Source organism: Bos indicus, chromosome 10 (genome assembly GCF_029378745.1).
Source record: "Bos indicus isolate NIAB-ARS_2022 breed Sahiwal x Tharparkar chromosome 10, NIAB-ARS_B.indTharparkar_mat_pri_1.0, whole genome shotgun sequence".
In the NCBI taxonomy this organism is placed as follows: domain Eukaryota; kingdom Metazoa; phylum Chordata; class Mammalia; order Artiodactyla; family Bovidae; genus Bos; species Bos indicus.
The window spans coordinates 76,914,998-76,938,329 of record NC_091769.1 but is presented as its reverse complement, the minus strand read 5'-3'; the positions used below and the strand labels follow the sequence as shown (position 1 = coordinate 76,938,329).

Here is a 23,332-nt window from a genome sequence, read left to right as displayed (position 1 = left end):
CTAACTGTTGCTTCCTGACCTGCATACAGATTTCTCAAGAAGCAGGTCAGGTGTTCTGGTATTCCCATTTCCTTCAGTATTTTCCACAGTTTGTTGTGATTGGAAGGACTGATGCTGAAGCTGAAGCTCCAATACTTTGGCCACCTGATGCGAAGAGCTGACTCATTTGAAAAGACCCTGATGCTGGGAAAGATCGAGGGCAGGAGAAGGGGACAACAGAGGATGAGATGGTTGGTTGGCATCACTGACTCAGTGGACATGGGTTTGGGTAGACTCTGGCAGTTGGTGATGGATAGGGAGGCCTGGCACGCTGCAGTTCATGGTATCGCAGTCAGACACGATTGAGCAACTAAACTGAACTGACACAGTCAAAGGCTTTGGCATAGTCAATAAAGCAGAAGTAATGTGCTTCTGGAACTCTCTGCTTTTTCGATGATCCAACAAATGTTGGCAATTTGATCTCTGGTTCCTCTGCCTTTTCTAAATCCAGCTTGAACATCTGGAAGTTCACGGTTCACATATTGCTGAAGCCTAGCTTGAAGAATTTTGAGCATTACTTTACTAGCGTGTGAGATGAGTGCAATTGTGCAGTAGTTTGAGCATTCTTTGGCATTGCCTTTCTTTGGGATTGGAATGAAAACTGACCTTTTCCAGTCCTGTGGCCACTGCTGAGTTTTCCAAATTTGCTGGCATATTGAGTGCAGCACTTTCACAGCATCATCTTTCAGGATTTGAAATAGCTCAACTGGAATTCCATCACCTCCACTATCTTCGTTCATAGTGATACTTCCTAAGGCCCACTTGACTTCACATTCCAGGATGTCTGGCTCTAGATGAGTGATCATACCATCATGATTATCTGATTATTAATCTTCTTAGGTGTGATTTTATTGTCTTTATGTAGAATGTTATTCTTAAGAGACGCATGCTTTATTGTTTAGTGGTTAACTGTCAAAATAACTTCATCTTCTTTCAAAATCCAGGGGAAAAAATAGTCATATACATATAGACTTATACACACACAAACACGCATGCACACACTATGTAAACACACAGACACAACCCCCAAAGGAAAACTTGTGTCCTGGCTGGATGATTCATTATTGGGTTATCTCTACTAGGTTATCTCTAGTCTAGTTGTGACACTAGACTATCTCGTAACTCTGTAGAGATAGAAATTAATTTGCAGAAAACTGACAGTAATGCAAATAAATTCTGTCCACAGAAATGCAAACTGTATCTAGTAAAGTGCAACTATCACTTTATGACTATTGACCAGTTTTGCATCCATTTGCAAATCTATTTCCGCATTCCTATCTGACTATAAATGTATGGCATGTTGAGTTCTTATCTGAAGTACTGGGTTCATCAGTCAAATAAAGTCTTTGACAGGTGCTCATTTTATATTTGTATGAGTCATGATCTTATTATCTTTTAAAATTTATCCTTGAACAGTTTATGGGGGTCGGGGAAATTAGGTGGAAGGCAAAAAAATACTATCAATTTTTCGTATATTTGAAAATTTTTATAATAAAAAGTTATAAATTATTAAGAATTAAAACAGAACACTTAATATCAAGATTCTGGGCTTCCCGGTGGTGCTAGTGGTAAAGAACCCACCTGCCAATGCAGGAGACTGGGGTTTGATCCCTAGGTCAGGAAGATGCCCTGGAAGAGGGCAAGGCAAACCACTCCAATATTCTTGCCTGGAGAATCACATAAACAGTGGAGCCTGGAGGGCTACAGACCATAGGGTGACAAAGAGTTGGACACGACTGAAGTGACTTAGCACGCACGCACCAAGATTTCACCACAACTACTTTTTTGAAAAGTCAAACACATCTGCCCACACACACTGTACATGTATTTATATGTATAGTAGTTAAATAGATGTTGAAATCAATTAGAGACTGCTTCTGTCAATTTAGAAGCAAATATTCTACAATGTAACACTGACAGAGACTATTGTTGTTGTTGTTCAGTCACTCAGAGGTGTCCAACTCTTTGCGACCCCATGGACTGCATCATGCCAGACTTCCCTGTCTGTCACTATCTCCCCGAGTTTGCTCAAACTCATGTCCACTGAGTCAGTGATGCCATCCAACCATCGCATCTCTGTTGTCCCCTTTTCCTCCTGCCTTCAATTTTTCCCAGCATCAGGGTCTTTTCCAATGAGTCAGCTCTTCACATCAGGTGGCCAAAGTACTAGAGTTTCAGCTTCAGCATCAGTCCTTCCAATGAATATTCAGAGTTGATCTCCTTTAGGATTGACTGATTTGATCTCCTTGCTGTCCAAGAGACTCTACTTAATGAAACTTTAATTATGCTCCTCTGAATCCTCCTCCCAATCAGGCCTTGACTTTTGTACTTCTGTGTCCATCTTTGCAGTATGAAAAGGCAAAAAGATAAGACACTGAAAGATGAACTCCCCAGGTCAGTAGGTGCCCAATATGCTACTGGAGAACAATGGAGAAATAATTACAGAAAGAATGAAGAGACAGAGCCAAAGCAAAAACAACACCCAGTTGTGGATGTGACTGGTGATGGAAGTGAAGTCTGTAAAGAACAATATTGCTTAGGAACCTAGAATATTAGGTCCATGAATCAAGGTAATTTGGAAGTGGTCAAACAGGAGATGGCAAGAGTGAACATCAACATTTTAGGAATCAGTGAACTAAAATGGACTGGAATGAGTGAATTTAACTCAGATGACCATTATATCTACTACTGTGGGCAAGAATCCCTTAGAAGAAATGGAATAGCCATCATGGTCAACAAAAGAGTCCTAAATGCAGTATTTGGATGCAATCTCAAAAACGACAGAATGATCTCTGTTTGTTTCCAAGGCAAACCATTCAATATCACAGTAATCCAAGTCTATGCCCAAACCAGTAATGCTGAAGAAGCTTAAGTTGAATGGTTCTATGAAGACCTACAACTTCTAAAACTTATACCCAAAAAAGATGTCCTTTTCATTATAGGGGACTACAATGCAAAAGTAGGAAGTCAAGAGATACCTGGAGTAACAGGCAAATTTGGTCTTGGAGTACAGAATGAAGCAGGGCAAAGGCTAACAGAGTTTTGCCAAGAGAACACACTGGTCATAGCAAACACCCTCTTCCAACAACACAAGAGAAGACTCTATACATGGACATCACCAGATGGTCAATACCAAAATCAGATTGATTATATTCTTTGCAGCCAAAGATGGAGAAGCTCTATACATTCAGCAAAAACAAGACTGGGAGCTGACTGTGGCTCAGATCATGAACTCCTTATTGCCAAATTCAGACTTAAATTGAAGAAAGTGGGGAAAACCACTAGACCATTCAGGTGTGATTTAAATCAAATCCCTTATGACTATACAGTGGACATGACAAACAAATTCAAGGGATTAGATCTGAGAGACAGAGTTCCTGAAGAACTATGGATGGAGGTTCGTGACATTGTATAGGAGGCAGTGATCAAGACCATACCCAAGAAAAAGAAATGCAAAAAGGCAAAATGGTTGTCTGAGAAGGCCTTACAAATAGCTGAGAAAAGAAGAGAAGTTAAAGGCAAAGGAGAAAAGGAAAGATATACCCATCTGAATGGAGAGTTCCAAAGAATAGCAAGAAGAGATAAGAAAGCCTTCCTCCGTATCAATACAAAGAAATAGAGGAAAACAATAGAATGGAAAAGACTAGACAACTCTTCAAGAAAATTAGAGATACCAAGGGAACATTTCATGCAAAGATGGGCACAATAAAGGACAGAAACAGTATGGACCTAACAGAAGCAGAAGTTATGAAGAAGAGGTGGCAAGAATACACAGAAGAACTATACAAAAAAGATCTTAATGACCCAGATAACCACGATGGTGTGATCACTCACCTAGAGCCAGACATCCTGGAATGTGAAGTCAAGTGGGCCTTAGGAAGTATCACTATGAATGAAGATAGTGGAGGTGATGGAATTCCAGTTGAGCTATTTCAAATCCTAAAACATGATGCTGTGAAAGTGCTGTACTCAATATGCCAGCAAATCTGGAAAACTCAGCACAGGACTGAAAAAGGTCAAATCCCAAAGAAAGGCAATGCCAAAGAATGCTATCAATTCCCAATTTTCCTTGCTGTATTCAGACTTGAGCCCAATCTCTCTCCCCCACTGCAAAACACCATCATAGTAGTCCTCCTTGAATACAGTCTTCTTTAACATGTGTCATGAATAATTTTTTCTGTAACAATATCCCTCCACATCCACCAGCAGAATGACTAAAGTTGAAAAGAGGGACAACACCAAATGTTGGCAAGGGTGTCAAGGAACCAGAGCCCTCAAACACTGCTGGTGAGAGTGTAACATGTATGATCACTCTGGAAAAGGCTAGTGGTTTCATTTAGAACTAAACATACACCTACCCTGCGATCCAACAATTCCACTTGCAGGTTTTTAACCCATGAAAGCACATGATCGTAAAAAGGCTTCTACGAGAATGTTTATAACAGCATTATTCACTATATCCAGAATCTGGCAACGGCCCAGTTGTACGTCATTAGGAGAATGGATTTAAAAAACCAACAATGGAAAAAAAAAAAAAAACACAACAGAAACCTTTAGAGCAAGTAGCTCAGAGGCAGTGTACCAAGCTGAGCTTGTTAAAAATATAAATTTTCAGGTCATAGATTTATCGAATTAGAAACTACTAGGATGGGGCCCACCCAGAGGATTCTTTTTAACAAGTCCTCCAGAGGATTCTGACGCATGCTTATGTTTGATAGATCAAAAAGGTTTTCTTTAATAGTCACAGTGGATTTCAGCTCAGAGGCTGATGCTTGAGTTTGACTCCAAATAGGACTTTCTTAATTTATAACTATCTTTTTTTTCAACTGCTCACCACACTTTTCTTCTTCTTAGTAAAGGTTAAACAAAGGTGACAGGTAAAACATTTCTTCTGAACAAATATCCTAATACTTTGAGTACAAGATTCAGCGGGCGGTCAGAGTTGACAGAGTCTCTGTAACCAGCTGGCGTTCCTCTCTATCAAGGCTGAGATCCTTTATGAACCCTTTATGAACCATGGGTTCTCAACCCTGGCTGCCTATTAAAAGAGCTTAAAAATACCAATGCCTGGGTCCCACCCCCAGGGGTTCTGTTTTAATTGGTTGGGGGTACAACCCTGGAGGAGGGGATGGGGAGGCCAAAGCTCCCCAGCTGATTCTAATGGTCAGCCTGATTTGAGACCACTGCCCTCACTGCCAGAGAAGGCAATGGCAACCCACTCCAGTACTCTTGCCTGGAAAATCCCATGGACGGAGGGGCCTGGAAGGCTGCAGTCCATGGGGTCACTAAGAGTCAGACACGACTGAGCGACTTCACTTTCACTTTTCACTTTCATGCATTGGAGAAGGAAATGGCAACCCACTCCAGTGTTCTTGCCTGGAGAGTCCCAGGGACGGAGAGCCTGGTGGGCTGCCGTCTATGGGGTCGCACAGAGTCGGATACGACTGAAGCGACTTAGCAGCAGCAGCAGCAGCCCTCACTGCCAATTCCTTGTTTAGAAAACCTTGTTTTAACATCAGGTGTTCCAAAGTAATGAAGGAAAATTAAGTTTAAATCATAAATGAAAATGAAAAGAAATCATTAGAAAATGAAATCACTAGAAAAGAGTTCCCAATGGCCCACAGATCCGCAGCTATGTTATCAGTAGTAACCCGCATCATTCAAAGGTCAGGCACACAGCATTACTGTGCTAGAATGTTCAGGAAGTGTCCTCTAGTAGCTTTTTTTTTTTTTTTTTTGCCATGCCGGGTCAGGTCTTAGTTGCATTTAGCTACTGCATGTGGAATCCAGTTCCCTGACCAGGGATTGAACCTGGGATCCCTGCATTGGGAGTACAGAGTCTTAGCAACTGGACCACCAGGGAAGTCCCTTTAGCAGCATTTTTCATTAAAGAATTCCTAACAGCCCATATACATACGAAAACGTGATTTAAGGCAGAGATGGGAAAATCCAATATTAAAGGAAAAAACATGGACAGTAAGTGTTGCTAATAAAAACTGCCTTCCGACCTCACATCCCAAAAGTAAATAAGTAAAATCCAGGTTGATTAAACTCAAATATGAAAAACTTGAGTCAAGTGATTAAAACAGCATATAGGAGAATATCTTTATGTTCTTGGGATAGACAAAGATTTCTTCTAAAAGCCTAAACTATAAGGAAAAAGACAAAGAAGAACATAAAAATAAGCAAGATTAAAGGCAAACAAGAGCCTAGGGGGAGATATTTGAAACGTATGTAAAAGATACTATATTTTCCAAATTAAGACTGCTGACAATAAAGTCTCAGAGAGGGTGATGGCAAAATAGAACTCCACTAATTACTTGCTCAGTCATGTCCATCTCTTTGCAACCCCATGGACTGTAGCCTACCAGGCTCCAGAAAATCCATGGGATTTTCCAGGCAAGAGGACTGCAGTGGGTTGCCATTTCCTTCTCCAGGGGATCTTCCCGATCCAGGGATGGAACTCGGGTCTCCCGCATTGTAGGCAGACGCTTTACCGTCTGGGCCAGCAGGGAAGTCCCACTAATTGTAGTACACCACTGCTGCTGCTGCTGCTAAGTCGCTTCAGTCGTGTCTGACTCTGTGCAACCCCACAGACGGCAGCCCACCAGGCTCCTCTGTCCCAGGGATTCTCCAGGCAAGAACACTGGAGTGGGTTGCCATTTCCTTCTCCGATGCATGAAAGTGAAAAGGGAGAGTGAAGTTGCTCAGTCGTGTCCGACTCTAGCGACCCCATGGACTGCAGCCTACCAGGCTCCTCCGTCCATGGGAGTTTCCAGGCAAGAGTACTGCAGTGGGGTGCCATTGCCTTCTCCAGTAGTACACCACTAATTAATGCTTAAATTGCTAGAGCCACTGTGGAGGGCAACACAGTAGCAGGTAATAACACTGAAAAGACACACACCCTACAACCCAGCAATTCTAACTCTGCAATGGAGATATACCTAGAGAAACCCTTGTCTGCCCTCCCAAACCTCTTTAACGTACAACATAACTTAGTCCTAACAATACATCTCTCACTTTCTCCAGTCATGAGGCAATTGGTCACTTAGGATATGGCAAAAAGGGAACATAAGAGTTCGGAGTTAAGTCTACTCATTTGTCAAAAGTTTACCCCTGCTTCTGACAGGGCACAGGCTAAGTGTTTCTATGGACAGAATGGTTTTAAGTTTACTGAAGTCAGATTACACATATTGAGGAGTCCCAGAATATGCCATCCCAAAACAGGCCTTTTTGGTATATGGATTATTTTAAGCTAAAGGCCACTGATAACCAGGAGATGAAGAAAAAGCTCTAAAAACAAGGCAATTGTAAAGTAATTAGCCTCCAATTAAAATAAATAAATTTATATTAAAAAAATAATAATAATAAAAATAAATAAAAACAAGGCATTAAGTTTCCTTTTGTAAAGATGTCTCCCTCTCCATACCAGGGGGTGGAGGACTCCTAACAAGTCTAATCAATGGCGGAGGCACTGACTTAAATCTGAATGGCAAACCTAACTAAACAACTCTTGTTTACCATACTTTTCCTGGATCGTTCCCATGAGTTGTCTCCCCAGCCCCAAAGCCTAAAACCCTTTCTTTGTTTTAGCCTAAGGTGGCATATAAGGACATATAATTACCCTTTCAATGGGTGTTCCCATGTGTACATACACAATGCACATGTCAATAAATTTGTTTATTTTTCTCTTGTTAATTTGTTTTTGATCAGTCTAATTTACAGGGCCCCATCTGGAGAATCTAAGCTGGGTGCTGGAAAAGATTTTTTCCTTCCCTACTATATATTTAAATGGATATACAGGAGAAGGCAATGGCAACCCACTCCAGTACTCTTGCCTGGAAAAATCCCATGGACGGAGGAGCTTGGAAGGCTGCAGTCCATGTGGTCACTGAGGGTCGGACATGACTGAGTGACTTCAACTTTCACTTTTCACTTTCCCACATTGGAGAAGGAAATGGCAACCCACTCCAGTTTTCTTGCCTGGAGAATATCAGGGACGGGGGAGCCTGGTGGGCTGCCGTCTCTGGGGTCGCACAGAGTCAGACATGACTGAAGCAACTTAGCAGCAGCACAGGCACATGTAACTTTATATAATATGAACTATTAAATATACGCGTGTGTGTGCATAGTCTATGTACACGATATAAACTAATATGTGTATCAGTTTGTGGTTTTCAACAACAGAGAGACTACGTGAGAATCTTGGGGTCAGAGATGCAGTGACTGCCCCCAAGTCCCCAAGACTTAGGTGCCATGGCAATACAAATGCAGATCTAGCCATCTGCCTGCATTCTTGACAGCTCTGTTTAAAAGACAGCTCATGGAATTTTTCTAGAAGTTCAATCGGAAGCACAGAATAATTTCCATTCATAGCTGAGTGGTTAAAAAAAAACAACTCATACATTTGGTACTTTTTCTTTCACAGCTTCTATCTAAAGCAAATTTCATGCTGCACCAACTTTCATATCATAGATCATCACTTCCCTGCTCCCTACGTCTCCCCCTCTCTCCCAGAGAAGGCCCATTCCAGAAAGCAGAGTTGCTGCCTGAGATTCACACAAATGCTGAAGAAGTGGTAAAGAACCATTAATAGATTAAATATAAGAAAAGGATTCATCCTAAAACAATTATCCCTCAGAAAAAACAAGTCACCTTATAGGAAATACTTACAAAGTAACTCTTGCTGTGGGGAGTTCTTTCAATTCTTTATTTTGAATATGAACCAATTGGGGTTGATACATCAGCCTAGAAGAACCTCAGTTAAGGTTGGTTTCGGCTGTCTACAGAGGTCAGCTGATGGTATCAATGAAAGAAGACAAACACACATTTAAATGCCTGGGGATATGAGCTCATACTTCCATGTGTAAACTGCCACTGTAAACCCTTTCAAAGATCCCTTTAAAAAGTAATAAAGTGTTTAAATTGTGAAGATCAAAGATATGCACCAACTGGACACATCGTAAAATAATAATAATTGTAACTTGTGATAAAATATTCAGTTATCTTTTCCATATTCAAAAGGGATGTATCTCGAAAAACTAAAAGTGTGGCCTGCAAAAACATATTCATAGGGAGGGAGGAGGGAGGAGGGTTCAGGATGGGGAACACATGTACACCTGTGGCGGATTCATTTTGATATTTGGCAAAACTAATACAATTGTGTAAAGTTTAAAAATAAAATAAAATTAATTAAAAAAAAAAAAACATATTCATAGATCTAAGATGTAGCTCCAATGATAATAAAAACATTAAGGTCAAAGATGGATATTAAGAATTTGAAGACAATGTTTTATGAATATGAGGAGGAGAAAGAACAATATTTCTAAATTAGTATGATTTTAATAATGTGATTTTAAATAGTATAGATACCTAAATTTATTTATTTATTTATTTTGATACCTAAATTTAAAATGTAAATCTTGTCAGTAGGCTTTTGGTTTGTTTTGTTGTCCAGTTGCTAAGTCGGGTCCAATTCTTGGCGACACCATGGGCAGCAGCACGCCAGGCTTCCCTGTCCTTCACTATCTTCTGGAGTTTCCTCAGATTCATGTCTCTTGTGTCAGCAATGCCATCCAATCATCTCATACTCTGTCATCCCCTTCTCCTCCTGCCCTCAATCTTTCCCAACCAGCATCAGGCTCTTTTCCAATGAGTTGGCTTATCCCATCAGGTGGCCAAAGGATTGGAGCTTCAGCTTCTACAAGTACGTGCATACAAGTATACTCCAAAAAGCACTTCAGGGAGCTTTTTAAAAGGAAAACTGGGAGATTTTGATACTTGCACTTTCTTATAGTTGAGCAATGTGATATATGCTGAATTTCAATAAAATAAAATTGATTCACATAACTAGCCTACTAAGCATTTAACAAGCAAAGCTCTGGTTCCTTTTATCAGAAGCATAAAAAACTAGTTAGTCTGACCATATGTAGGAACTTGTTCCACTTCCATTTAATAATCTTTCAGAGACTAGAACTTGAACCATGTCATCAGCAGGAGTCGAGGATTCGCCCCTGGATTCCCAGTGCTCCCTCCTTTAGGATCTGCAGCAGTACAATGCCTGTCACTTGCGGCCAGCTCTTTGGCCTGGCTCTCGTCATCCCATTCTACCTTTCCCTCTTCCCCATCTACCATTAGATCAGCCGCCTCATCCGTTGACCTAATTCCCTACCACAGCCAACCTGTAAGTCTTCCCTCTTAAGGGCTCCTCAAACTGGCATGGCTGTCCCTCAAACTCCATCTTTACAGCCCGACCCCATCCACATCCTCCATGAAGTTGTTCTGACTCCCTCAGCCCACAACAGATCAGCTTCCACTCCCTGAAACCTCGCACAATGCAGTCAGAATTGAGCACTTCATTATATGCTCTTGTGAGTCATTCTATGATTGCTTCAGGAGTATTCTTTTTTTTTCCCCTCTAAGAGAAAAGAATTCATCACCGACTCAATGGACATGAGTTTGCGCGAACTCCAAGAGATGATGAAGGACAGGGAAGCTGTATATTGTCACCCCGCTTATTTAACTTATATGCAGAGTACATCATGAGAAACACTGGGCTGGATGAAGCACAAGCTGGAATCAAGATTGCCGGGAGAAATCTCAATAACCTCAGATATGCAGATGACACCACCCTTATGGCAGAAAGTGAAGAGGAACTAAAGAGCCTCTTGATGAAAGTGAAAGAGGAGCGTGAAAAAATTGGCTTAAAGCTCAACATTCAGAAAACTAAGATCATGGCATCTGGTCCCATCACTTCTTGGGGCTGACAGTGGCTGACTTTATTTTGGGGGGGGGGCTCCAAAATCACTGCAGATGGTGATTACAGCCATGAAATTAAAAGACGCTTACTCCTTGGAAGGAAAGTTATGACCAAACTAGACAGCATATTAAAAAGCAGAGATATTACTTTGTCAATAAAGGTCCGTCTAGTCAAGGCTATGGTTTTTCCAGTGGTCGTGTATGGATGTGAGAGTTCGACTATAAGGAAAGCTGAGTGCAGAAGAATTGATGCTTTTGAACTGTGGTGTAGGAGAAGACTCTTGAGAGTCCCTTAGACTGCAAGGAGACTGCAAGGACTCCAACCAGTCCATCCTAAAGGAAATCGGCCCTGGGTATTCACTGGAAGGACTGATGTTGAAGATAAACTCCAATATTTTGGCCACCTGATGCAAAGAGCTGACTCATTTGAAAAGACGCTGATGTTGGGAAAGATTGAAGGCAGGAGGAGAAGGGGACGACAGAGGATGGCATCACTGACTCAACAGACATGGGTTTGGGTGGACTCCGGGAGTTGGTGATGGACAGGGAGGCCTGGAGTGCTGCAGTTCATGGGGTTGCGAAGAGTAGGACACAACCGAGCAATGGAACAACAACAAATAATTCTTCTAGATTTCCGTCAGAATTGACTGTTACTTGACTGAATGTTGTCTAATGACATCATGCCATTTTAAGCAGAGAATGCTTTTGCCTCTGTTCAAGGGCTGTCTAAAAGGAAAATGAGAGTAGTATCTTCAGTAACAACTGCTTTTGGTAAGCCTGCTACCTCTGAGACTGTACTGGTATTACCCTACCAGCCTGAATTATGGAACATTTGCAATGGGGTGGCTGCAGGTGACACAAAAAGGAAGACAATCACTAATAATACAACAACATCTTGCTTTGTGGTCATAAAAGGTCCTCTGAGCATCAGGTTCGTTGAGAAGTAAAACAGCTTGTCAAGACAGAGACCTCCAAAAGATACCCAGAATTTCAGCACTGCTCATTACCTCCACCACCACAGCCCTGAGCAGAGCCATCATCAATTCTGCAATAGCCACCTAACTGGTTTCCCTGCACCCACGCTGGCCTCCTCACAGCCTACTGTCGACAGTGACCTAAATGGGCCTGCTGAAATCTCAAAAGATTGTGGCCAAATCCTCCAGTTACAGATCAGTCTGACCTCTGGTAGGAAACAGATGGCACATTCAAAGTGGGTGATCCGAGGAGAGTTCCTATCACGACACAGGGGCTGGCAGCACAGGGGTCCTTCACCCCTTCTAGACCTGAAGAATGAAGAGGAGGAGTGGAGGAGGAGGCAGAGCGCTGCATGGAGGAGACAACTAGGGATTGATCTGAAACCTAGAGACAGCCCCACCCAGACAATTCTTTGAGAAGAGAATACAGACGCCCATCTCATCCTTCTCTCTCACTCATCCCCTACTAATACTCCCTGTGGGTAAATGCAACCAGAAGTCAGAAAGCAAGGCTGCCTGTCAGTGCAGGTCTGCCTACTGGGACCTACAGAGCAGGTTAGAAAAGGGTGGAGTGGCTCTGGAGAGGTAAATGGAAGCTATTCAGCCAAATGGCTTCCCATCTCAATCAGAATATCTGAAAGACAAGATCCAACCTCAGCTCCTATTCCATTTGCTAACCTCTCTGCTCAGCGGCTCTCCACTCACCAGGCATACCCCTGCCTCTGGTACCCTGTACTTGCTGCCTTCTCTGCCCAGAATGCTTTTCCCCCAAATACAGGCATCGCTTGTCCCCTCACCTACTTCAGGTCTCAGCCGAAACATCACATCAGCAGCAGCTTCCTTTATCACCACCATATATAAAACCTCCCTGCTCCTACCCTATCCATCCGACACATTCCATCTCCCTTATGCTGCTTTCTTTTTCTCCACAGCATTTCTCTCTAACATTAGATAGAGATGGATGGACGGACACTTTTTTTTCTCTCCTTTTTAATTTACTGCCTTCCCAGCCTAGAACAAAAGTTTCATAAAGGCATCAACTCAGCTTCTTTTGTTCACTCCCTTATGTCCAGCATCTAGAATAGTGCCTGGCACAAAGGCGGCACTCAAGTATTTGTTGGTAAATAAAAAAATGAGTGAATGCAATGAAAAACCCAGAGCTAAGGACTCTTTCCACTGTTTAGAAGTTTAACTTCTATTATCAAAGTATTGTTAAGCAAATAGTCTCCTGATAATCAGATGGGAAGCAGGTGACAAGGACTTGTTTTTACTGGCAATGGCACAAAATTGAGCTCTGTCAGTAAATCCTTAAATATAAATGGAATCTTCAAGCAGAACCAAAGGAATAACAGTAGTATCTTCTGTAAACAACTCCTAGCAAGGTTGTTTTTTCTATGACTATATAATCATTAACCTACCAACCTGGTCCTTCTCTAAGACTCGGTCTTCTCATCCATTAAATGCATAAGAATTGAATGATATATTGGGTATGGAAAATATATGCCCAATAAATGGATACTAAAATGATTATTAAAACTACTGAGGCAGCTATGAGAATGAGATACTATGTTATCTTCCCATGATCTGGAACTGTTTATCCTAGACTTAAAATGTGAGCTGGAACAACAACATGGAAAAGAAATGTAAGATGCTTTACTCTCCACCACACAGTTGGGCCTAGATTTGAAAGACATCCTAATAGTACCCATGTTCCATATCAGAACCTAGTTTCCACACCTGGTCCAGACACTGGCCAACACTTCTGTAGACCAGAACTGTGTTGCATCCATTTCTGCATCCTTCATTATACCTAAGCACTTAGAATGTAAGTGCTGGGTTTTCCCTGATAGAAACTAAGCAGGGCCTCAACTGAAAAAAAAAAAAAAAAAAAAAAAGTAGTGCAGGCAAAAGGGAAAGAACAGATCAGTAAAGTCCCTGATAATGTTCCTTTTTTTGACTTACCCCTCTAACCCTGGACGTCTCTGTTCTCCTCTGTAAATTAGACCAAATTCTGATGCCCTTTTTTCCACTAACATCTTATCTATCCATAGCCTTATCTGCTGGGTCAATTCAATTAACTATACAAAAGGTGATCCTATAGTCTTAGGTCAGATAATAAAAAAAGGGTTGACCTGGATCAATTCAACAATCCATTACTTAGGAATACTGCCAAGATCCTGGAGCTTTTTTGTTGATGGGAGATTTCTCTGCAATCCTTTGCAAAAGACTTCTGTAGAAGGACACACTGGTGGGCTAAATAACCTGGGATGCTAGATTCAAAAGGTAAGTTCCCTTTCTACCCTAAAACCCACGAAGCTTAGATCTCCAGTTAAAATATTCCCTCTCCTACTGAATGTATAAGTGTGTATTCAAACCCTTGTTTTGTTATTATAGTCAATACTTATAGTCAATACAATATAATACTTATCATTACTAATTTTACCAAAATTGAGGCTTCCAACCTCAGGTATGAAAATCAAAGGTTAAGCCTGGAGACTAATGTTACTAAGAGATCTTATTTTTAGTAAGCAGTCTAATGCTTATTTGTTGGTGCTAAAAAGAATCGTTCTGATCATTTCTAGTGACAGATGGGTAAGCATTTCCACAATAACTAACTTGGGAACAATTCCAATTGGAGGATGAGAAGAAAAACAAAACCATAGTTCACTACTCATTCCCCAGATACATTTCAAAGTGACAGGTTCTATCTACTTCGAGGCTGCAGTGAATGGCAAGAAGTCCAAAATGCATAGTCTTATTACAGTCTTACTTCCCAAACTGTATTATTTTCCAGTCTGTCTACCCTAGCCGGGTTCTGCAGTGCTCAAGATCAGTGACTATTTTATTTCTTTGTATTTCCAGCATTCAACATTTTGTCCAACACATTGCTGGTGCTCATATGATAGAAAAACTACTAAAATGCCCACCCATGATGCAGGCCTCAAATCTGGCACTGCAGCTCAGAAATTAAACAGAACCTGGAACTGTTTAGGTAACTGTTGACCGAAACCACCCGCCTTGGCCAAGCCCACTTGCCCAAGCTGTCTCACAAAAGGAGGTCCCATGGTGCTTCGACCAAAAACTAACTGGGAGAATTCAGGAGGGGCCAAAAGAGGAAGGAGATGACCAATCTCCCAGAGTCCTTCTCCCTGGAATCCATCTTGGCTGAGCGATGCACGTGCCACCAGGAAGGACCCTGAATCAGACTATGCGGCAAGCGAGATGATTAGCCAGACAACCTGGAAACGAATCCCATGACCATAAAACCTGAGACCGGTCGCCACATGGCAGTGAGGCTCTTCTAGGCTCCCTGACCCTGCTACTCTCCACCCAGAGGCCTCTTCCCAGTAACGCTTCTTGCTTTGTTAGCAGATGTGCCTCCTCCAACTATTCATTTCTTGGTGGTAGACAAGAGTTCACTCTCAGGCCCTGGAAGGGGTCCCCCTTCCTGTAACAACAGGCAACTCTGGTGGGACCCCTTTGCTACGACTGACCGCCTAACCACTTGGGGAACTCAGGGACCAGCTCACTCACCCACAGACCAGACCCAACAGCTGCTACCAGAGCCCTTTTGTCCCCGGCCTCCCCCTGATAGAGATGACTGGCCAGAGTGCCCCGACCAGATAACAAACAAGAGACTTTGTTGACCTTTTTTCCCTTCCCTCTCTCTTTTCAATCCCTCCTATCCTACCCTCCTTTCTTCTGTCCTGGTACTGGACACAGAAGTCTGATTGAAGGGCCTCAGCCTGAGCTGAGGGACGGAGCCTGATCACCTCTGGTGGGCAGAGAACTCCAATGATCTTACCTGGTTTCTGATAGGGCCAAGTTCCCATCCTTCCTTCCTATAAGCCCAGGAAAAATCCCTCTAATGCCTGGGCATCTGTAGGTGTCAGGAGACGTCCATAAGGCCACCCCTTTTTGTCCCGCCTTCTTCCCCTCTTCTTTCAATCTGTCCTTCTTTCCTCCCTTTGAAATCTTTGGCAACCTGAGACATTCCCATTTCCTGTTTGTCAGTACTGAGGTTTTGTGTCTCTGTAGGAGGTTTTCTGAGCGATTGCAATCTTGTGATGAAGGAAGTGTCTGATTACAAAACGGTGCCTATATGTGTGTTCTACTCTGTGTCCTGGGTTGTGATTTATGATGGCCATTCTGCTTTGTGACATGGGAAAGTCTGGTTCTGTCCACTGCAGAGCCCTCTTAGATGAATGCTGTCTGACTAGAAGGATTTTACCTATGAGCCTATGAAGAAGATGATATTTTATTAAGAGATTAAGATGATACTTTATTATAGTCCTGTGTAGCCACAATATGGGAGAAGGAAATGGCACCCACTCCAGTACTGTTGCCCGGAAAATCCCATGGATGGAGGAGCCTGGTAGGCTGCAGTCCATGGGGTCGCACAGAGTCGGACACGGCTGAAGCGACTTAGCAGCAGCAGCCACAATATTCTTCAGGCTCCAGAAAAACTGGTTTGGTGAAACTCTTAAAATTCCAGAACTGGTTATTTTTGTATATATGGTTAGAAAAAGAAAGCTTGATGAAACATCTTTTCAGAATTCTGACTTTGTGGGAACAAATTCTTCTAGGAGAACTTGCTTTTCTCACCCTGTACCTTGAGACCATGGCTCTCAGGATTATTTATCTTATCTAGATGATCACTAATTCTTGAGACTTAGGGGGGAAAAAAAAAGAGGAAAGAAGCTACTGAATTTTATGTTGTAATAGCTGATTCATGATTAAGTTTAAAAAATGAATCTATGAGTTCTCTGGTTGTATCTGTCTAAATGTCAGTGTACATTATACATATGTCCTTACCTTTGGATGGTGTTATCAAATACCATCCAAATTATCAAATGGTATTATCAAAATTAATTTGTCAATGAGCTCTACTTAATTGGCTTAAACAAAATTAAATGCTTATGTAAGTTCTCAAAAATACAGAAAATTACTGGTCAGAATTAATTTCAGATTTACAAGTACTGGGAAATATTCAGTATGAAATTAGTATCTGGTATTAAACCTTGTTTGTTGATTTAATTAACACAGACAAGTCTTTAGAGTTATTAAAGTATAATACCCTTATTGTACCTAGGTTTGATAGAAGTCAAATAAATAATAAATACATAAATTTTTTAAATAGATATTTTAAAAAAGCAAATGTTTTTAGAAACTATCACAGGCATTTATGTTCACCAATCTACAGAATATTAATTTAGAAGACATCATAATTGGTTACTTTCACAGTTTTCACTAGAAATTAACGTTTTTAAGAGTTGAGAACTCTATAATTTAAATATGTAATTAGGGAAGAATTTCAGTATATAGTAGGAAAATAGGATGTGTGTTTTCAATGAACAAGGTATGAGGAATGGAATTGCATTTTATTAGGGGAAAAGACATAGAAGGCAATGGCACCCCACTCCAGTACTCTGGCCTGGAAAATCCCATGGATGGAGAAGCCTGGTAGGCTGCAGTCCATGAGGTCACCAAAGAGTTGGACACGACTGAGAGACTTCACTTTCACTTTTCACTTTCATGCATTGGAGAAGGAAATGGCAACCCACTCCAGTGTTCTTGCCTGGAGAATCCCAGGGACCGGGGAGCCTGGTGGGCTGCCGCCTACGGGGTCGCACAGAGTCGGACACGACTGAAGCAACTTAGCAGCAGCAGGGGAAAAGAAAGTGAGTCTGTCTTAGAGCTGGTTGTTTCTGTACGGAGAAGAGCATGGGGAACAGATTAACATGGGGGATACAGACCATGGGGATACAGACCATCCTGAGGATGGTCAGGATTGGCTACGTTTAGACTGAAGTTAATTGAATTTTGTTGTTAAAGGCAAGCTGGTGCAAGACTAGATTTGCTTTTCACTCTCCATTAAGAAAACAAAATTTCCTTTGAATGTTGTTTTGATAACAGGTTGTGTGAGTTTCTGTGCCTTGCTGTTGAGATCTCTTGCAACTTTGGTTAGGGAATAAGTATTATCTGCCAGTGACCTATGCTCTTACTTGACCAAGTGTTTTGAAATTTTTGACAAACTTCCCACATACCAAATTTTGATTAAAGTTCTTTTGACCTCCAGCTAACTTTGGGACATTTTAGAGGGTCTCTGAGGCATCTTGGAGAGAAGTATTTAACTAGTAGTATTTGATATATTAGATTACACGGACAGCATCATCACATGAGTGATAAACCTACTTAGAATATACTGTATGTATAAATATTATTAATATAGATATTCTAAAAATTGTATAATTTTTTTAAATTTGGGTATGTCCTGATATCGGGCTTCCCAGGTGTTGCTAGTGGTAAAGAACTCGCCTGCCAATGTAAGAGACGTGCGTTCAATCCCTGGGTATGGAAGATCCCCTGGAGGAGGGCATGGCAACCTATTCCAGTATTCTTGCCTGGAAAACCCCACGGGCAGAAGAGTCTGGCGGGCTACAGTCCATGGGGTCAAAGAGTCAGACATGACTGAAGTGACTTAGCACAACGTCCTGATATCATGTTATAATTTAAGCTGTTATTTTAAAATGTGTATCACAGCAATAACTAAGTTTCTCTCATCAATTACATTGTGATCAAATGTTTAACCATGACTTTTTAAGTCTTTCTCTCATTTATAGACAATTATTGTACTCTGATAAATCTCAGATTATACAGGGGAACTGGGTAAGAGAAAAAAATCCTAATTAAAAAAATCTGATGGCTTCATTAAAAGTTAACAAAAAGGATTAGTTACATAGATTTGAGTAAACTAATTAATGTGGTTATAATTTTTATGGTTTCTGTCTGAAACATTATTAGTTTTTAATCTGTGTTTTCCAGATGTAAAGAAACACTCTCAGACTTCTCTGGTGGTACAGTGGATACGAATCCGCCTGCCAATGCAGGGGACACAGGCTCAGTCCCTTGTCCGAGAGGATTCTACATGCCATGGAGCAACTAAAGCCCATGTGCCGCAACTACTGAGCCTGTGCTCTAGAGACCACAAGCCACAGCAAATAAGACCTAGCACAACCAAAAATAAATTAATTAAAAAATAAGAAACCCCTTCAAACTAATTATGACTTACAGCAAATTCGTAAATTATACCTTTATAAGCAGAATTAAAATATTTCTCTTTTCTCTCTACCTGAGCTCTCTGGAGATTGGAAACTCTTAGGTTCCTAGCAACTTCATCAGATAAATTAGGAAGGCCACCTCCTAACAGGTACAGGAATCTCAAGGTATTCTGTGGACCTCAAAAAGGGAGGAATTCACTTAAATCTACAAGGCAAAATCTGTGATAAAAGCCCTCGGTGTGGCCTTCCTGGCCTCGGGAGGACTTTTATCAATGAATCAGATTTAATTTGAGGACAAATTAATTTTGATTTGGCTATATTTGATAAAAAAATGAGTGTGATTTTAGAGAAAAAGACGTTCCAATAGACACTAAAGTCTGTTTATTGAGGCCTATATTCACTAAGATCCATTTATCAAATAATTCCTTGCTGTTACAATGTTACATTGCTGCAAAGTTTAATTGAATTATTAAAAAGGCACACTTTGTTTCTGAAGCTTAACTCAGTAATCTATCTTTGGATGATGGTAAGATGTTCCATGATCTGCAACCAGAAGGTTAGCATACGGTCATTTAAATGTAAAGGCTCCCTTATTTTGGTAACAATTAAAGGTTTCCGAGGTGGTGCAGTGATAATAAAATCTGCCTGCCAATGAAGGAAACATGGGAGACGTAGGTTCGATCCCTGGGTCAGGAAGATCCCCTGGAATAGGAAATGGTAACCCACTCCAGTATTCTTGCTTGGAAAATTCCATGGACAGAAGAGCCTGGCAGGCTACACAGTCCATAGGGTCGCAAAGAGCTGGACATGACTGAGCATGCACACAACGCATCACCAAACCACTAGGGACAACCAGACTAGTACTACTAGGAAATCCGGCTGGGTGCTTTAGGGACAATGCCAATATATAATTTCCCTTGAAGATAAAGACTGATACAAAGCAGATTAAATCAGATGACCTGGGATATACCGGGCTGCACCTAATAGAAGCTCTTGACTTAAATTTTAATTTGTGACCTTACTAATACTGCCAGCTGTACTATTTTTTTTTTATATTGCCTGTTTTACAAAACTGTTGTTTCTTGCATTTACAAATGTGTGACTGAGCCCCTGATAAAATGATGATACGTAGTTCCATGTGAGATCAATGATTATAAAAGCATAACTCTAGATATAGGAAGAAGCAACAAGAAGGAATATTGTCCTGGACCATAAGAGACTAAGGTGGCCTAGAGACTTCTGGCCACTGTTAATAAGGTCTAGGCCAGTAATAGCACACTAAGTGGCCCATCAGTGAAACCTTCACCAGACCTGGAAACGAGCATTCCAAGCACTGTGGGACAAAATGGTCATGAAATGCCCCCCAAACTATGATCGAATTTATGACCCTGAAGGGGCCCTGCCAACTGAAAGTTGGCACTTGCCACCTGCCTCTGCAACAATGCGGTCACTGGGCACTTCGGCCACTGACCTTCAACACATCCCGAAAGGAGTTCAGTGTGGAGATCAAGGATGAGATGCTCTGTGCGCTGGAAAAACTGACAGAACAGGCCTTCAGATAGTTATAGTTTCAAGAGATTTTATGAGCCCAAATTCTTATATCATCTCATACCTAGATAACACTAAAATTATCAGTGACACCTGCTTTGGCCAATTAAGGAGAAAAATGAAACTGAAAGTCAAAATGGAGTCGCTGTGGTTGAGACATTTAAGGTTATTAATACTAGGAGGCATTATGGACGTGATTTCAGACAAGGCCATGTACTGCTGAGAACTTGAGTTTTCTGAGCTGTGTCAGACATGGGATGTCACTGGCATTTCTCAAAACAATGTCCGCTGGTGACTGGTAGGTGCAACCTTATGGTTTCAAGGTATCCTCTTGTAACTAAAAAAATGAAAGTGCTTTAGATCAGATATTAACAAAAAGAAGAAATATATGTGTAGTGGCCGATAGCTCCTGTTACGTTAATGCTACATCAGAAGTTAAAACTTACTTAGGTACAATTAGACAACTGGTTTCAAGTCTCCCAAAGGTTCGAGGTTCAGAAAGGGTTTCAAGCTTATTCTTCTTAATACCTCAGGGAATGAGATTTATTTTGTCTAGTCCAGGTTTCATTCCTCTAATTACTTCTAATTAAGTCTGTTACACCAAAATGGTGGAACAAAGGATTGAGATCTTAATAATAAGAGACTCAGATCCAGTACCTGGAACTCAGAAACATTTCCAATTCAGTGTCTGGTCCGTAAATTGAGACAAGACTATGCCCCATTTCAACAGGAATTTGCCACTGCTATTGTTGTCCCATTCCCTGAAAGACTAAGAAGTATCAAAGAAGGGACTGAAACTGAGCAGCAATCTGTGAGGCTCCCCAGTACAAATCCTTTCTGTGTTTCCTGTTTGTAGGTTATATAGGTTTCATTCAGCCTCCAAGACCTTCACTGAGTTCCAAAGGGCAGATTCAAACAGTTGCTAATCAGGGAAGGGAGAGGATACAGAAATAGGGGAGGAACAGCCAAGTGGTGGGACAGCCTTGGGGCAGAGTCCTGGTTCCTACTCTAGGAGCATGCATAACTGTATCTTTGAGTTCTTTTGACAAACTGCCCCCCCTCCCCAACACACCAAAGTGGAGGATGGTAACTTCAGGCTGAGCCCAAGATTCCTGGCACACCATACCTCACCACCCACCAATCAGAAGAAAGTCACACACTCTGCAGCCCTCACTCCAAATGTTGCCTTTCTTTCCCCCCTCTCCCCTCTGCCCTGCAATGAACATCCTGTTAGGCCTCCTGTTTAGCCCCTGTTTCACCTGCTTACAAGGTTTATCTCTGACAGAGTCCAACAGTTTCAGGCCAAATTGTTACTATAAGGGTGGAAGTCAGTTTTAGACACAGAATACCTAGATTTAGATCAGGCAGAGAGAGATTTCTACTCTAGAAGGAAATGGCAACCCACTCCAGTGTTCCTGCCTGGAGAATCCCAGGGACGGGGGAGCCTGGTGGGCTGCCGTCTACGGGGTCGCACAAAGTCGGACACGATTGAAGCGACTTAGCAGCAGCAGCAGCAAAGAAGGTGCCCACTCCCAATAGGAAATAGCTACAGAAGAAAGAAACCTCTGCCCCAATTCCCAAGAAGTATGTTGAGTATGAAGTGTCTCCGGGGGAGTTAGGTAAGTGTTGACCAAAATAACCCAACTTGGCCAACAAGAGGTCCCCATAAGGAACGTGGTGCTTCAGACAAAAACTAACCAGGAGAATTCAGGAGAGGCTCACCGATAGAGAAGACCAACCTCCCAGAGTCTCCCTGGAATCCATCTTGGCTGAGAGATGCATGCCAAAAAAGGACCCTGAGTTAGGCTATGAAGCAAGCAACATGATTGGCCAGAGACAACCTAGAAACTAATCCCAATACCATAAAACCTGAAACTGTGAGCCACACGTGGCAGACCAGTTCCCCTGAGTTCCTTTACCCTGCTGCTCTCCACCCAGGCACCCCTTTCTCAGTAAAGTCTCTTGCTCTGTCAGCACATGTGTCTCCTTAGACAATTCATTTCCGAGTGTTAGGCAAAAGCCCACTATCAGGCCCTACAAAGGATCCCCCTTCCTACAACAGAACGGCATGACCACATTCTGGCCAATTCTCTTCCCCTTCTTTGTCCCACAACTACCATCAGGCTGTAGAAAGTGAACTCTCCATCAGAGAACCTCCCAATGTCAGGCAGAAAGGAGTGGGCTGTAAATCCGCTTGGGCTGCTTCAGTCCTCCAGGTACAGAACAAGATTCTCTCTGCTCCCCAAGGCTTAGGTACTGCTCTCTCGCTCCAGCTTTGACATCGACCCCTCCCCAACCTGGGCCAAAAAACCTCCACTCCCCCAACCCAAGCCTGGGCGCCCGGAGCTCCCCAAAGGGGAAACGCCGCGGTGCACCGTGGGAGCTGTAGTTCCCAGGTGAGTTCCGCGCCCCAGCAGCCCTGAGGACCGGACTCCCGCTCCCAGAAGCCCGCGCGCGGGCGCCTCGCCCAGTCAAGCCACCTCACCTGTTCTATGGACGTGACTGTTTCCACCGAGTCGTCCTGCAACCGCTCCCGCGCGTGCTCTGGCCTCAGACTGTACAGCGGTTCTGACCAGATAGGGGAGGAAGATGGAGGGCAACAGTAGGTGAAGGAACTCGGAGAAGCCATGATCCGGAAAGCAGCAGGCGGTGTATAGGGCTCAGCTTCGAAACCACAACGCGCATTGAAACTCGAGCGGGCTAGGGCGCTACGGTGAGCGGGTAGAGTCAAAAGATTCTGAACGCGAATTGCTCCTGCCACCTACACATCTTCAGGGAGTGGGATGCTGCCGCCCCCCTCTGGGCAAAGGGTTTGCTGCAAGAGGCTCAGTTTCCAAGCGGCAGGGAAGAATGTGTACGTCCGAATTTCATTTCACACACACCCCTCTTTTCAACATTCTGCTCATTCTCACTTAATTGTTATGTCAGTAGTTTGCAGTTGCGGGTGCCCAA

General features: G+C 42.3%; 1 protein-coding gene and 1 non-coding gene across 3 annotated transcripts in view; both read right to left on the bottom strand.

The window, feature by feature from the left end:
- FNTB (farnesyltransferase, CAAX box, subunit beta) overlaps positions 1–23,108 on the bottom strand; it is an 80,492-nt gene extending 57,384 nt beyond the window's left edge. Inside the window, exon 1 of one of the 2 annotated variants that reach the window (XR_002181638.2) lies at positions 22,866–23,108. Coding sequence is in view for 1 of the 2 variants with exons in the window: in XM_019969067.2 (XP_019824626.1) it covers positions 22,866–23,009 (144 nt within the window). In the remaining variant the exon portion in view is untranslated. The remainder of the gene's footprint in view (positions 1–22,865) is intronic. The other variant, XM_019969067.2, reaches the window with a different exon arrangement.
- On the bottom strand, positions 5,830–5,902 carry TRNAG-CCC (transfer RNA glycine (anticodon CCC)). Its single transcript has one exon. It is a non-coding gene; the product is annotated as a tRNA-Gly (tRNA).
- Positions 23,109–23,332: the final 224 nt, after the last annotated feature.